The 15,515-nt window shown below is 48.5% G+C and overlaps 1 protein-coding gene across 3 annotated transcripts; it reads left to right on the forward strand.

Moving 5' to 3' along the window:
• The first annotated feature begins 504 nt into the window (after positions 1-504).
• On the forward strand, positions 505-14,976 carry LOC130913202 (homeodomain-interacting protein kinase 1-like). 3 transcript variants are annotated; one of them, XM_057831621.1, is made up of 10 exons: positions 505-651; positions 743-832; positions 1,732-1,953; positions 2,018-2,209; positions 4,115-4,302; positions 4,368-4,491; positions 6,067-6,195; positions 8,670-8,771; positions 10,435-10,607; positions 11,577-14,976. In XM_057831621.1, the coding sequence occupies exons 1-10, from the start codon at positions 649-651 to the stop codon at positions 12,646-12,648; spliced, it is 2,295 nt and encodes a 764-aa protein (XP_057687604.1). In that variant the 5' UTR covers positions 505-648; the 3' UTR covers positions 12,649-14,976. The 3 variants fall into 3 exon arrangements, with proteins under 3 accessions (XP_057687604.1, XP_057687622.1, XP_057687612.1); XM_057831639.1 differs by having other exon boundaries at positions 8,688-8,771; XM_057831629.1 differs by having other exon boundaries at positions 1,757-1,953.
• Positions 14,977-15,515: the final 539 nt, after the last annotated feature.

Here is a 15,515-nt window from a genome sequence, read left to right on the forward strand (position 1 = left end):
TGATTTGACACCGTCGTCACTCTACAACGTTTTTACAGATTCAATCAAGCCTGTGTGAAAGACAGGCATTGTCATAATGAATAGAAACCCAGCCCTCCTCAGGGCTAACGTTACGTTAGCAAGGTACAGTCACGTTAATCTTATTTATTAGCCTTCGTTCACTTATTTGACCTCGTCTCTGGTATCGGTCCTCCGCTCTCGGAGTAAACGGTGCGCCTTAGGTGGAGCCGCGGACATGCCGTAGCGGTATACGAGCGCTGTCTTACTTACAGCGAATTTTGTGAACGGTGTTTGGCTAGAAATGCTCCCGCACTTTTGTTATTTTCTGCTTTTTCTCGAGGCCTTCTCTTTCGTCCTTACTTCTATATTCACGCGTGGTTGAAATCCAATATATCTGGCGTCTGTCTTCTTCCTGTGCCGCATTAAAAGTAGTCATGCTTGGAGCCGGCGAAATTCCTCCATTCATTTTAAAAATGGAGTTACTCGAGTCATCGTTACATCGGCCACCGGCGTTGGCGGAGGGCCGCGCCTGACCTTTCGGTGCGGTTTTGCCGGAGGGCCACGCCCCCCGCGACATCGCCGGCCGAGCCGACGTCATCAGTGGAGGATGACGTCACGGGTGCACCTTGATGATATCGCCCAACTTTGATGGTAGGCGTGTGAAACAAGGGCCGCATTCTGGCCGTCCTCCCCTGACAAAGATTTCTGTGAGTCTTATTTTTTTTCCGCCGGTACAAACAAGTTCCATGTTGCCGGATCGCCGCAGGACGCGTCGTCGCCGCCATCCCCCGCCGTGCCGTGGCTTTCCTCAAATCCTCCACACATGACACAGGTAGGGAGGTTCCGTCGGACTGATGGCTCTCGTCGTCCGCGGCGGTCGAAGAGTAAAAATAAGCGGCCCTCGGACCTCGACCCCCTTATACAGCAAGCGATGTCCAAAACATGCCATGCTTTTTAATCATTCCTTTTCTTTTTATCTTTTTTTTTTTTTTTCCTTCCCATCAAGTATATTTATACGTATGGAGAAATGGCGTGGACGCTTAGGTGTTCACTTTGGATATTTTTGGCCTGTTCATTTTTAGTCACTTTTCATTTCCAGGTGACTTCCTATTTAGGTTGACTGTTGATTCGTGGGGTGATTATTTTTTGGGTCACTTCCTCTCGATTTTGGAGCATTCGAGCTCCATTTCGTGGTCACTTCCTGCACATTTTGGGAAATTTCCTGTTGATTTCCCAGTCACTTCCTGTTTTATGGCTGACTTCCTGTATATTTTGGTCATTTTCTGTCAATTTCTGGGTTCTTTACAGGCAACTTTCCGTTGATTATGGGTCACTTCCTGTTCATTTTCAGTATTTAGGGCTGAATTGCTATTGTTTTTTTTACTGTTTTCAGGGTGACTTGCTGTTTATTTTGCTCACTTGCTATCGATTTGGGGGCATCCATGATGACTTTGTTTGTTTGGTCACCTCCCGGCTGTTGATTTTGGGGCATTTATGGGAGATGTCATGTTTATTTCCAGGTCACTTCCGTTTTTTCTTTTTCTTTTATCCACCCTGGTTCTAATCTTACTCATAACTCTAATAATACCGTCAAGTTGATTTCATTTCAACGAGTACCGTCGGAGGGGTTCATTGGTCGCCCGCCGTAGACGACGATAGACGCGCCGTTCATAGCGCCCGGCGGAGTTTGGGTTCCTTCTGGAAGAACTCTAGCACCTGACCTTTCCGCAGTCTGCGTTCTCTGCATGTTCTTCAGCGCGTTCTTCCGAGGTGGACACCCAGGAACTGGCAGAGATGGAAGGTTCCATCGTGGAGAGCAAAAGCGGCTTCTACCACGTCCACAAGCTTCTGGACCGAGGAACCAGCAGCCACGTCTTCAAGTGTAAGAACCTGGCCACCGCCAAAGACGTGGCGCTCAAAGTGCACAAGAACTACGCGCTCTTTGAAAATGAGGTGAGTGAGCCGGCGGGCGGGCGACCGGCTGGCCGGCGTGCCGCGCTAACTCCGCTCTGCTCAGATCAACATGCAAGAGATTGTGAGCGTGCTGGACTCTGACAAGAAGAGCATCGTGGAGTTCATCGAAACCTTCACCTATAACGGGCACCCTTGCCTGGTTTTTGAGCTTCTGGACACCAGCTTGTTCAGCATGGTCCTGGACAAGAAATGGAAGACATTCTCACCCAACGACATCCGACCTGTCGCCCAACAGGTACCTGACTCCATCCCCTAGATTTAGAAATCTTTATTTGAGAGCGAACGCGGTCATGTAGATATCGTATATCTCGACGGACCTGCCGCTAGCATATACGACGGTACCTCAAGATCCCAAATGAGTGGCTTTTGTATCCTGAACTGCGTTTCAAATGGAGAGAACTTATATGGCGCATATATCTACATGTTTAACGTGCCCGAAGCGCTTTACGTCAGCGCACGTTTACCCTTTCGAGCACCAACGGTGCTGCTGCCAAACCATTTGGAGCCAATTACAATTCGATGCCTTGCGATGAGCGCACTTCGACGGGGCGGTGGTAGCTGGGAATCGAATGGCTGACCCTTCGGTCTCAGTACAACTCGAGCGCCCGACTGCGCCGCGGCCGCCTCGTTTTACATGTGCGTGGCGTTAATTGACCTTTGGCTAAAGCCCCCCCACTCCCCCTCAGTTGCTCTCGCTCATCCGACAAGCTCGGTCACTGTTAACGGGAAAGCTGTTACGGGCGGACGTATGGTATATCGTGGAGTGTTTAAAGTGACATTCTCCAGATTGAAGCAAAAAGGCACCGTACTGAAAAATCTGGCAAGCTATCCAGGCATAAGCGCGCAGGTTCAACACTTACAAAGGGTTGGGATACTAAGGTGTCAGTTTACTAAATGTTACTTGAAAAATAAAAAGTTATTCGGGCACCGTGTTTTCTTCAAGAGAGGAAGAGTCGCTTTAATGTTTAGCACAGGGGTGCCCAATGCCGGTCCTCAAGAGCCTCTATGCAGCTTGTTTTCCGTGTCTCCCTCCTTTAACACACCTGAATCAAATGATCAGCTCATCTGCAGCAGCCTGATAACGATCCTGATTAGTTGATTCAGGTGTGTTAGCGAGGGAGACGTGGAAAACAAGCTGGATAGGGGCTCTCGAGGACCGGGATTGGGCACACCTTGTTTAGCAAACGAACGGACTGCGAACAGGGATGGTTAACTCACTTTATTTAATAGTGAAGCAGCCACACTTCTGGCGTTATTATAACGCGATGACATCGTAGTAAGAAATAATATTGCATAACAGTAACAACAGTTTGATCAATGTTTACGCCTCTACTCAAAAGATTTTAGCACACTCATTAACCTTCCGACGTTAGCTTCATCTTACCTGAAGCGAACGCGTGTGTCTACGGTAGGGGTGGGCAAACCGGTCCTCGAGGGCCGCAGTGGGTCCTGGTCTTTGTTCCAACTGATTCAGCACAGGCACGTTAACCAACGAGGTTTCAGTGGAAACAAGAAGCACCTGACTGCAATCAACTGATTGCACTTATAAGAAACCAGATTGGTGAAAGGCTGTCCTCATGATGGGTATGAACAAAAACCCACACACACTGCGGCCCTTTGTGGAATAGTTTGCCCACCCCTGGTCTACGGGTTTCTTTTGGAGTCTTCTTTGTTAGCCGGCCGGCAGCGGCACCGTACTTCCTCATCCAGTTGGCTTTTTTCGGCTTTGGGAAGAGAAAGAAGCGCATTTATACCAATATACTCCTGGGGTACCTCGTGTCCAATTTCCAGATTCCGCAGGCGCGCGGCTTCATCCATTTGGACGTCCGCACCTCGTTGAGCCTTTTTCTTTCATGTCCTCTTATTTCTTGTCTTGATTTGTAATGCTTTATTGAGGATGGCTCTTTACAAAGACAGTGCATATTAACATTACAACTGTTAGCCGAAAGGCTAGATTTCCTCTGTAATCCCACTGCTTTCTCGCCCCCTGGTGGCGCTTCAGTGTAACGAGGCTCATTCGACACGCATTATCGCGTGACGACCGGAGCTAACAGCAAACGCCGGACCGGCTAAGCTGGCCGTTTCGGAGGGGAACGGGACGAAAAAACTTTTTTGTCCAATTTATCTGACCCGCCTTTAGCTCCTGACGGCTTTCGACGCGCTGAAAAGCATCGGCGTCATCCACACGGACCTCAAGTCGGACAACATCATGCTGGTCAACCACACGGCCGCGCCTTTCCGGGTCAAGCTGATCGACTTCGGGCTGTCCATTATCACCGAGGACGCGCCTCTCAGTTACGGCGTGGCCCTGCAACCCATGGGCAACAGGTGGGGAGAAGGTCTCTCGCTCGCTCCCGGCCTGCCCGCCGTGACTGACCGTGACCCGGCGACAGGGCGCCGGAAGTGGCCCTGGGTCTACCCTTCTCCGAGGCCATCGACATGTGGTCTCTGGGATGCGTGCTGTCCTTTTTGTACCTGGGGAACTACCTCTTCTTGGCCAACTCCAACTACAACATGGTAGGTCATCTTTCGATCTGTACGATTGCCCTTTTTATTTTCCTCTTCATACTTATTAGTCTTTTAGTCGTAGTGCAGTGTTTTTTTTTTCTCATGAAAAGGCACACCACCAGCAAAAAAATGTCATGGACTATATTAGCGTGATAAAGTCGTGTATTGAACAGGAATCAAACAAACACTATGAAAAAAACAATTTTATGACTCACTCAGTGTGACACCTGTATTGGAGTGCATACCCGTTGAAAGTTAATCCCGCTATTTTCTTCACATTATAGCGTAAATCCCAACAAGAGATAACTTTTGCTTATAGTGTAGCCTTACACCAGAGACCAAATTGTCTTTGCTTCCTTTGAATCGCATTTCAATGAATTTTCTCCACTTCTGACTTGTCACCATTATAGCATCGCTAGCTAGCGACTGGCCGCTTGCCCAAGCGCCACTCTTGCACATCACTAAACAAAGTCATTAGCTACCTATTGACACAGAAGAGTATTGCACGATTACCGACCATCGGACAGCAACGGCACGTTTGCGGATTCATCGGGAGTGTATCAGACTAGCGATCAAATGCAAACGAGATTGAATGGCGAGCAAATAGCTGGCGAGGAGGACCGCGGCAGAATGCTGTCAAATGCGACCGCATAGAGCGTTGACAGTGGCAGGTTTAAGAAGCTTGGCGCCTTTTTCCGTGGCCAATCAGCGGCAGTGACGTCGTCGGTCCGTCCTGTGTCGATCAGCTGTCGTCACAGTGGGAGGGGAAGCAGCCAGCTGGAGGAGGCGACGATCAGCTGACTGGAAGAATCTCAGAAAATTAACTATTAGACGGCCAGGGCCGTCACATGTCCAAAAATCCGATAGCGATATAAACCCTGACATGTACAACTGTTTCACCCAAGAGCCACTAGGGGGCGGGCAAAGCATTAACCCGGCAAACACGCCAGCGCAAAACCGATACCATTTGAAATGCTTTTATGGGGCGACATTATCGAGCGGGCGACATTATCGGACAACTCTTAATTGCTTTAAAATGAGTTGGTCTTGGTCTGCTTCGATTCGATGAATACTCCAGATGTTTTAGTCTAAAAACAATTTGCGATGAACAACATTGTTTACATGACATGCATACGTTTTGAAAAACATGCGAACGACACCAATCAAAAGCAGGTTGAGAACAGCGCTAAATCAGGAGCAGCTCTGTCTAAACGCCTAGCGTTATTAAAACCGTACGATGCCCAAACTGCCGAACTTCACTCGTCGGCAGATCGGTGCGGACGCGCTCCGTGCTGAAGCTCACGCTAACGCTACGAGTTACGTTTAGTGTGTGACGATCACTCGACACGGACCTTTAAAGGCTAAAGCGATGTTCTGTCTCGCCAAGATGAGTACGCAAAACGAGCGAGCCCGGAACCGGCCGGCCTAGCGTCCTCGACGAGGTCGGCACATGTCACACGAGCGACGCGTGCAAGACTTGCAAATTTCCTTTTCGACAAATTTACAATCAAATACTCATTGGTGGGGACGCACGCCGCTCCATACGATATAAGCTACGACATACTGTGACGTGATCTTTTCTAGTTGCGAAGCATGATCGAGGTGGTGGGTGGCATTCCCGATCATCTGCTGATGGCTAGTAAAAACACGCCCAAGTATTTCAAGAGAAGCGACAGAGACAACGATGGCGATCACCCCAAATGGCGCCTCATGGTAAGCTTCCTTGCTCCCGTGGCTCACTTTCATGTTGATTTGGGCCGGCTTCCTGTAGGCTACATTTCCTGTTGATTTTGGTTCCATTTCTGGAGAAATTGCACGTGGATGCTTGCGTGCCCCTCTGCTCCCTACACTCCCTTGCGGAGTCACCTTTTTTTTTATGGAGGGACAGAAGATAAGAAAAAAACACAACAAGAAATACATTGAACGCCTACACTAATTATTAATACAGTGGGGCAAATAAGTATTTAGTCAACCACTAATTGTGCAAGTTCTCCCACTTGAAAATATTAGAGAGGCTTGTAATTGTCAACATGGGTAAACCTCAACCATGAGAGACAGAATGTGGGGTATACCCCCCAGAAAATCGCATTGTTTGATTTTTTTAAAGAATTTATTTGTAAATCATGGTGGAAAAGAAGCATTTGGTCAATACCAAAAGTTCATCTCAATACTTTGTTTTGTACCCTTTGTTGGCAATAACAGAGGCCAAATGGTTTTTGTAACGCTTCACAAGCTTTTCACACACTGTTGCTGGTACTTTGGCCCATTCCTCCATGCAGATCTTCTCTAGAGCAGGGATGTTTTGGGGCTGTCATTGGGCAACACGGACTTTCAACTCCCTCAACCTGTGGCATCAAAATGATAACAAGAACGTTGAGCAAAAATCCCAGAACCACACGGGGGGACCTAGTGAATGACCTACAGAGAGCTGGGACCACAGTAACAAAGGCAGTAACACAATGCGCCGCCAGGGACTCAAATCCTGCACTGCCAGACATGTCCCCCTGCTGAAGAAAGTACACGTCCAGGCCCGTCTGCGGTTCGCTAGAGAGCATTTGGATAATCCAGAAGAGGACTTGGAGAATGTGTTATGGTCAGATGAAAGCAAAATAGAACTTTTTGGTAGAAACACAGGTTCTCGTGTTTGGAGGAAAAAGAATACTGAATTGCACCATACCCACTGTGAAGCATGGGGGTGGAAACATCATGCTTTGGGGCTGTTTTTCAGCAAAGGGACCAGGACGACTGATCTCTGTAAAGGAAAGAATGAATGGGGCCATGTATAGAGAGATTTTGAGTGAAAATTTCCTTCCATCAGCAAGGGCATTGAAGATGAGACGTGGCTGGGTCTTTCAACATGACAATGATCCCAAACACACAGCAAGGGCAACAAAGGAGTGGCTTCGTAAGAAGCATTTCAAGGTCCTGGAGTGGCCTAGCCAGTCTCCAGATCTCAACCCCATAGAAAATCTGTGGAATGTCCGTGTTGCCCAAAGACAGCTCCAAAACATCACTGCTCTAGAGAAGATCTGCATGGAGGAATGGGCCAAAATACCAGCAACAGTGTAAGAAAAGCTTGTGAAGAGTTACAGAAAACGTTTGGCCTCTGTTATTGCCAACAAAGGGTACATAACAAAGTATTGAGATGAACTTTTGGTATTGACCAAATGCTTCTTTTCCACCATGATTTACAAATAAATTATTTTAAAAAAATCAAACAATGCGATTTTCTGGGGGGTTTTCCCCACATTCTGTCTCTCATGGTTGAGGTTTACCCATGTTGACAATTACAAGCCTCTCTAATATTTTCAAGTGGGAGAACTTGCACAATTAGTGGGTGACTAAATACTTATTTGCCCCACTGTATGTTGGTGTTATTATTAGTTAGATGTATTTCCGGTTGACACCATGTGGGGGCCCTGTTGACCATGGACAGAAGGAGAGGGGTGTGGTGTAGTCTATAAGCTAAGCGATTGGGAGGGGTAGAGTGTACACAAATCAGCTCTGTGATCTAGAACCCAGTAATCATGTGAATCCCTTGTGAGGGTGAGCCCGTTGGCAACTGACCCTACGCTGCCCCTCCGCCAGTTCCGGCACCGGTACCCCCCACCCGAGCGGGCCCAATCGCAATCAGCCGCACGCAAGCCCCACCAAACACGCGACAGCCCCGCAGACGAGCGGAGACGCCAACCCAGCCAGCCCGGGGAGGGAGGCAGGGCTGGCGAGGGGGGGGGGGGGGGGGGGGCGCAGCACAGCCCATCCCTCCTCCCGCAACCCAGCGATGGCTCCTCATCGTCACCCGCCCGATCCGGGGCGTTCCCCCGGGCCACCTGCGCTCCCATCAACTGGCCCTCAGTGATGGGAAGAGGGGACGCATCACCTTTGTGAACTTCCTGTTTGTTTTGGGGAAGGTCCGGCTCACTTTATTGCTTGCACTAAAGTTGGGGTCACTTCCTTGTGTTCTCTCATTCGTCACCATTGACGTCCAGCGCAGTCAACGGCGCTGAAAGAAGAGCATTCTCCTCTCGTTCTACATAAATTGCACGTCCCAGCGAGGTTTGCGAGGGAATGACCCCAAAATGTCTCCAAATGACCATGAAGTGATGGCGTCCCTCCAGAAATGGCATTTATCAGTACAATAATAATAGCAATACAATAGTGAAATAACAACAGTTTTGGTTAATCAGCGCCAGATTTGCTTGCAGACAGAGCGGGAGTACCAGGACAAGACCGGAGTTCGTCCCGAGTCCCTGCCGTGGACCTTCAAGAGTTTGGACGACTTGGTCAAAGTAAGTTGGCGTCCGTCTGCAGCGCCGCTGTTCACGCTAAGACTTTGTCATCCCTTCGCTGGCTTTTTCTTGACCGCGCGCTGGCGCCAAAATTCAGTCGTCACCAGTGTTGTTAATTTTACTTTAAAAAAGTAATTAATGACAGTTACAAATTACTTCTCCCCAAAAGTAATTGCGTTAGTAACTCAGTTACCTGAATGTAAGAGTAATTAGTGACTTGGCAAAGTAACTAGTGATAATTTTCATGTTTTTTCTCCCAAAAAAAAAAACAAAACAAAGTCACACAAAGTGAAGTTTAAAGGGTTTTGGGGACAATTGGCTCTAGACCAATTTTTTACCCTCCACTTAACTAGACACAAGGGTATTGCGATAACTAGATAGTAACCTTTGCTATGTGTGGACGTCATTTAAAGTTGTGAATCAACCATTAAAGTTGTTAAAATTGCTCCCGTTATTGCATTAGTTCCCTTCTGTCTACTTTCAACATGTGTAAGTTTTAAAACTGTTTCATCATTTAAAGATAGGTTTAAGTCAAGATTTTGCCGATAGAAGCATTTTAGATTTAAAAAAAGTTACTTAGGTTCAGAGGTTGCGCTAGACTTTTTCGTTGTCTGTCATTTTGACTGACAGGGTCATAAAAATCCGGTCATAATCTATTTTTACCAGTCACTTAAATTTTTAAAATAATAATAATGACATATTCAAAAGTATTAGTTTTCATTCCTTTTTAATTAATATTGTAATGCTTGCTTGGCGGCGAAAAATTAGACACGGAAGTCGTGGTATTTTTCTCCCTCTTTTTACTCTGCTTACCGCCAGCAACACCAACAAAACGACAACTCCGCCCCCAAAGAAAAAGAGGCAACTATATACACAGGCGGCAATCTAGTCCACCAATTGGATGACGCGCTGGCACACCGGGTGCACCAATAAGAACCTCGCGTTGATGTGTCAATCACGGTGCCGCCCCCAGACCCCGGTGACACTACAATATTCTGACAGAATACGACGTCATGCATTAAGAGAGACAATAGCTGATTAATATGCTCACTTGCCACCCTGTGGTCTGGGCTGTGAATTGCAACCTGTCAAAATGACGGACGGACTTCAGTTTTTTCCGTCACCGTTTTAAAAAACCGGTCAATGACGGAAAATATTCGGTTAACGCGACCCCTGCTTAGGTTCGCTAGGAAGGACCTCTACATCAGAGCCTTCCTGAGAGGTCTACTGCTTTAAAATAGCGGCTGTTTACTAACGTATGTAGTCCTTAAAACATGTTGCCAATGCAGCCATGTCTGTTATTTGCATCTAGTTCTATAATATGTGATATCTACCGTAGTTTGTAGGCTATGGCTACAGTCGGGTATTATTGGAGCCACCTAGCATCGCGTTTGCAACGGCGTCTTCCCCATTCCTGCTCTGCTCTCTCGTCTCCGTGAGTCCGTCTCTCTCAAGTCTTTTTTTATTCAACCAACTTAGTAACGCACGCCTTTCCCGCCTCAGTAACTGTAACGGCGTTGCCAAGATGAGAAAAGTAATTAATTAGATTACTCATTACTGAAAAAAATAACGCCATTAGTAACGCCGCTATATTCTAACGCCGTTATTAACAACACTGGTCATTGCTAATTGTGATGATAATACGCGCGCCGCCCGAACGCAGCTCAAGCCGGAAGCGGGCGAGCCGGTCGAGATGGAGGATCGCGAAGCCTTCGTGGACCTCCTCAAGTGTCTCCTCCACATGGACCCCGAACGCAGGATCACCCCCGAGGATGCGCTCCGGCACCCTTTTCTCACCATGAGCCACCTGAGCGAGCACAAGACCACCAGCCTCTAGTAAGTGGACTCAAATCATTGTCCTACCTCCAAATAATCTTATGGTAATTGTCATCCAAAACACTATTTACTCAAGTACTAGTGTAAATGTAACGGCTTCTTTGTTTTCTCTGCGCCACGTCATCCACTATATGAACTCCTATCATTATAATACTAGACCGTATTAGGCTAAAAAATACACCAAAGACGGAAATGAAAGTGCCCTTTAGTGGATGAACAAGGTCGCGCCAAGAATCATTTTAAAAAGGTGTCACAGTTGAAGAAATACGGGTTGCGGTCCACGTCCAATTCATTTTGACTGGTCGAGCAACATGGGTTACATGCTGTTCAGTTTACAGCTCACTTCCTGTTTCATTTGGGACATTGTGTGCCCCAAAAGACACAGGAAGTGACCCAGAAAGTGGGAAAACTCAAGAGCGTATGAAAAATCTACATGATTGGAGACCGGAAGTAACAAAATAAAAGCTGGTGGAGCAGCTCAGACTGTCTGTTTACGTTGCTTAAAAATGAATAAAACCTATTCAACGGTGGCAGTCTGCTCTTAGACATGACTCATTGTGATAGTAAAAATATATTGGTAAAATACATATTTAGGAGAAACTACATTTAAAAAGTATTTTGTGTGTTCCAGCTTTTATTTTGTTACTTCCGTTCTCCAGTCATGTGAATTTGCATATTAAGCTAAATATTTAGTTCCAACCGTTTCCAGATTTAGCATTTAGGATACAAATTTAAGATTTAAATTAAATATTTAGTTCTGGATTTAAAGAATCAGGTCCAAAACTTATTTATAAATGAATATTCAAGTTGCTAAATAATGTAGTAAATGTGCAAAAAAAAAAAAAAGTGACTTTAAAAATTTACACATCACATTTTAAACATTGTGTGGCGCTAAATGTGAGAAAAGGTCGTCATTTTCAGCATGTGCTGCAAACAGCGCCCCATAACGAACTTTTTCTTTTTTTGCAGCGTGAACGACAGCTTGGATAAAATGAAGTTCTGTCCGGCCAGCAACTCGGACAAGTGCGATTCGGGGCAAACGGTCAAGGCCAGGAACTGGCGGCAAAAGTTCTGTCGCCTGCTGGGCCCCAGAAGGAGCGGCGAGCAGGCGCCGCCCCCGCCGGGTCGCGCCCCCGCGGTCGAACCGCCTCCCGCCCGGGATCCCGACGCCGAACCCCGGACCTGGTGGCGGAGGTTGTGTCGCGTCTTCAACGGGAGAACGGAGCCGCCGCCGCCCAAGCCCGAGGTTCCGCCGGAGAAAACCTGGTGGATCAAAATCTGCCTTTTCTTCCGAATGAAACGGATCGTTCCGGAGCCGTGCCGCGTTCCCCTCCGTCGGGGCGGCACCGCCGAAAAACTCAGGACCCAAAGGGACCTCCGGGCCGAGTCGCTCCCGCCGCCGCCGCCGCCGACCGCCGGCCGGCCCTTGTCCGGAGTTTACCGCGGCGGCTCGTCGCCGCTCCGGCCGGCCACGCGAGAGGGGGACCTCTCCCGGGCCTTGGACAAACGCTCCTTCCGAGCGGAAGTACGCCCGGCCACGCCGGAGGCCGGCGAGGTCCCGTCGGCGCGAGCCTTCGATAAAAGATTGCGAGTCGGCGACCGGTCGGCGCGGGTCGCCGAGACGACGCGGCGGCCCGACGGCTCGCGCGTCCGACGCGGCGGCCCGTCCGGGCGGGCCGAGGACGACTCGACGCCGCGGGCCAAAAGGGACCCGGTCGATACCGGCGAGCCCGCGCGGCTCTACAAACCGCGCGCGGGACGCGGGCCCTCGTCCCCGGCCGACGGGCGTCGGGGGGCCAAAACCGCGGACTGGTCGGCGCGGGCGAAATGCCGGGCCGCCGGAGCGTCGCCGACTCGCAAGTCCCGAGTCGGAACCGAGCGCTCGCGCGTCCAAAAGGACAAAGCGGACTCCAAAAGAGCGCCGGCGGCGGCGACGCGGCAGGGCGCGTCCAGGACCCGTAGCGACTTGCCTTATGACCTCAACTACCTCAACTATTTGTCCTCGGGCGTCAAACCGCGCAAGACGAAAAAGATGGCTTAACATTTACCTTGGATCTAGTGTTGCACTGATAGCGCTCTTAGTTGCATACTCAATGACTGTAAAGTCATGGCCCGCATGACAAAGCCGACGAATTGACGGCAGAAAGCCGTCGCCCCTACCTAGCGATCCCGTCAAAGTCGAAGCGCGGACACTGAAATGGTGTCCCGACGAGCTGATTTGGTCGATGTCAACGCATCTGCTAATTTAGCCGGTGGATGCCACTGACGGGGATAGACGTCCTATCCGTTTGAAGTGGGTCGGGGGCAGCGAACGCACGCCCTCCCGCTTCAAACGGATTGAGCGCCTAATGACGGCCGAAGTGCGAAAAGACCTTTCGTTCCCATCAAAGTCAATGCATTAACATTCAGATGAAGTCCTCTCATCCGATTATTTGATTGATGCTAAAGCATCTGCTGTTTACTCACTGTCTGCCAATTTTGCAGCAAACATCGCTAGGGGCGACGATCCCATTAAAGTCAGTGAATTGACATTCAAATTGAGTCCTAACTAGGTCAAATGAATATTTGATTCATGTCAAAGCATCAGATGAACTCATTGAAATTGACAGCAGAAGGATGATGGGACGCCACCCGATTGAACGTCTATTATTGCCATGTTTTGCCGGTGGCCGTCTTTGACAGGACGATGGGCAAACTGCACTTTTCCGGGCGCACGCTTTCTTAGTACGATTCGGAAGATGTCATTTTAGCCATACTAGTAGCGGTATGGGTGCAACACTGGTGGAAACCCGGCTACCTCATCTTTCAAAGACGCCCGCCCGCCCGCCCGCCGCAGAATTGGGCGCAAAAAGTTGAAACTGAAGAATGCCAATCTTTTCTTTTTGAGTCCATGTCATGTAAGCACTTTAAGGTACAAAACAATGTTTACTTGAGTCCTTTGACTTTAGTTTAAGGTTTGAAAGTTTCTGGAATAACTGCTCCGAATCAACACTTCTTTTTAGTTTTGGGCCACTTACGGGTCACTTTCTGTCGGTTTGGGGCTTTTTTTGGGAGGTTTTCTAAACCAATTGTAACTGGTCGGCTGCCAGATCTCCAGTCCATTTGAATTGGGAAGATTGGCAGCGGACGAATGACATTTCACTCCACGCACGGATGAAGAGTCTGCTGATTGGACATGGATTGCTAATTGACCCGCAAATGCCCCAAAAGTACTGGTAGCGACTCGGAAATGCTCCAAAAGAAATAGGACGTGACCCGGAATTGAGCCTAATTAAACAGGAAATGACCCGGGCGTGCCCACGTATCAATTGGAAGTGACCGGAAAATGCCCAAAACCAACATGAGGCGACCTGAAAATGCCGCCAAAATCGAGAAAAGGTGAGTCAAATCAACAGAAAGCGGTGCTTCGCAACACGTCCCCGCAATGACACATTTCGGATCGATTTGACGCACCATGTATTTCCGAATGAAATTTCCACGGACCTGAACGGATCGCGGGTCTGGCCGTCGACGGCGGTCGACGAGTGAATCTCTCTTTCGCCCGTGATGAGGTTCTGGGCGCTGCTTGACATTTGTCAACTAGCGCTGCGTAATGAACCGGAAACTGCCAGAATGACCGGACGGAAAGGACGGCCAGCGCTTTGAAGGTCAAGAGACACGCTTGCCAAAACATCGCCGCCGCAAAGCCATTTCACCCCGAACGTTTCCCGTGGCGGCAAAAGCCTGTTTTCCACAGAAAAGAAAATAACATTCCCAATGACTCCAGTTTCAAAAAGTCCTTTACATCGTTTGCACATCAAAAAATACAAGATGCTCTAAAATTGTATACTTTTTGCTAAAAACATTTAAAAAAAAAAAAAAATTTTTTTTAATGAATTTCCCAAATCAACAGGAAGTGACCTGTATGTTCCCCAAAAGGGTTAGGCCCAATATCAACAGGAAGTCACCACAGGAAATGCCCTTGAACCAAGCCGAAGGTTAACCCCGGCCCGACGGGAAGTCGCCCAGAAATGGCCTAAAGATCACGTGTTAGTCGGCCAAATGAAGAAGTGACCGACCGGGAGGAGAGTTGGCGCCCGCGGGTCTCACGTCTTGAAGGCGCAGACGGGCACCGCCACCGCCAGGAGGAGGAGTAGGACGACGGCCGGGACGCCGGCCAATAGAAGGGCCGCCTTCCGGCGCCGGCGGCTTTCCCGCCGCTTGAGCAGCGAATCGAATCCCGGCGTGTGGACGTCCTCCAACCAGAACGCCAGCTCGTCCCAGCCCGCCTGCGTGCGACACGACGAATTTCTGTTTTTTGGTCAAATGACGATTCGGAAAGTCTAACCAGCCGGATGTCGTTGACCTCAACATCCTGTTTTTTTTTTTCAACGGCAAAGGTATTCTCATTTTTGAATGTACTTTATCTTATTTTTTAAAAAAATTGGGGGGGGGTTATTGTATTTAAATATTTGCGGGGGGGGGTTGTGTTTGCGGGTGTGTTTTTTCACATCTTGGAAAGTGGGGAAACTGCACATTTTGATGGACTTTTTCATTTGGATTCAAAAGCAAATAAAACAGCATTCTTCCAACTGCTGCGCACCTTCTCACCCCAAGCCCGAAATTCTATGTTCTCCACAACCCAGAGGGTACGGTTTCAAATCCTACTCGCACTGGATAAGTTCCATTTTATTTGTATAGCCCTATATCACAACAGAGGGCTCGACAGAGTCATTTTGAGATGAACGAGTCCATGACCTGGTCACCGCTCATCTAATGGCACTCCCCCAACAGGAACTGCCTCTCACTCCCTAAAGCCATCCACACCTGTTCACACCTTCCTACATATAAAAAAAAATGTTAAAATGACCCCTTTTTTAACTGCTGGCTTTTAAATGATAACCTATTTTCGTTGCTGCTTTCTTTGTT

This window comes from Corythoichthys intestinalis, chromosome 1 (assembly GCF_030265065.1).
Source record: "Corythoichthys intestinalis isolate RoL2023-P3 chromosome 1, ASM3026506v1, whole genome shotgun sequence".
Lineage (NCBI taxonomy): Eukaryota > Metazoa > Chordata > Actinopteri > Syngnathiformes > Syngnathidae > Corythoichthys > Corythoichthys intestinalis.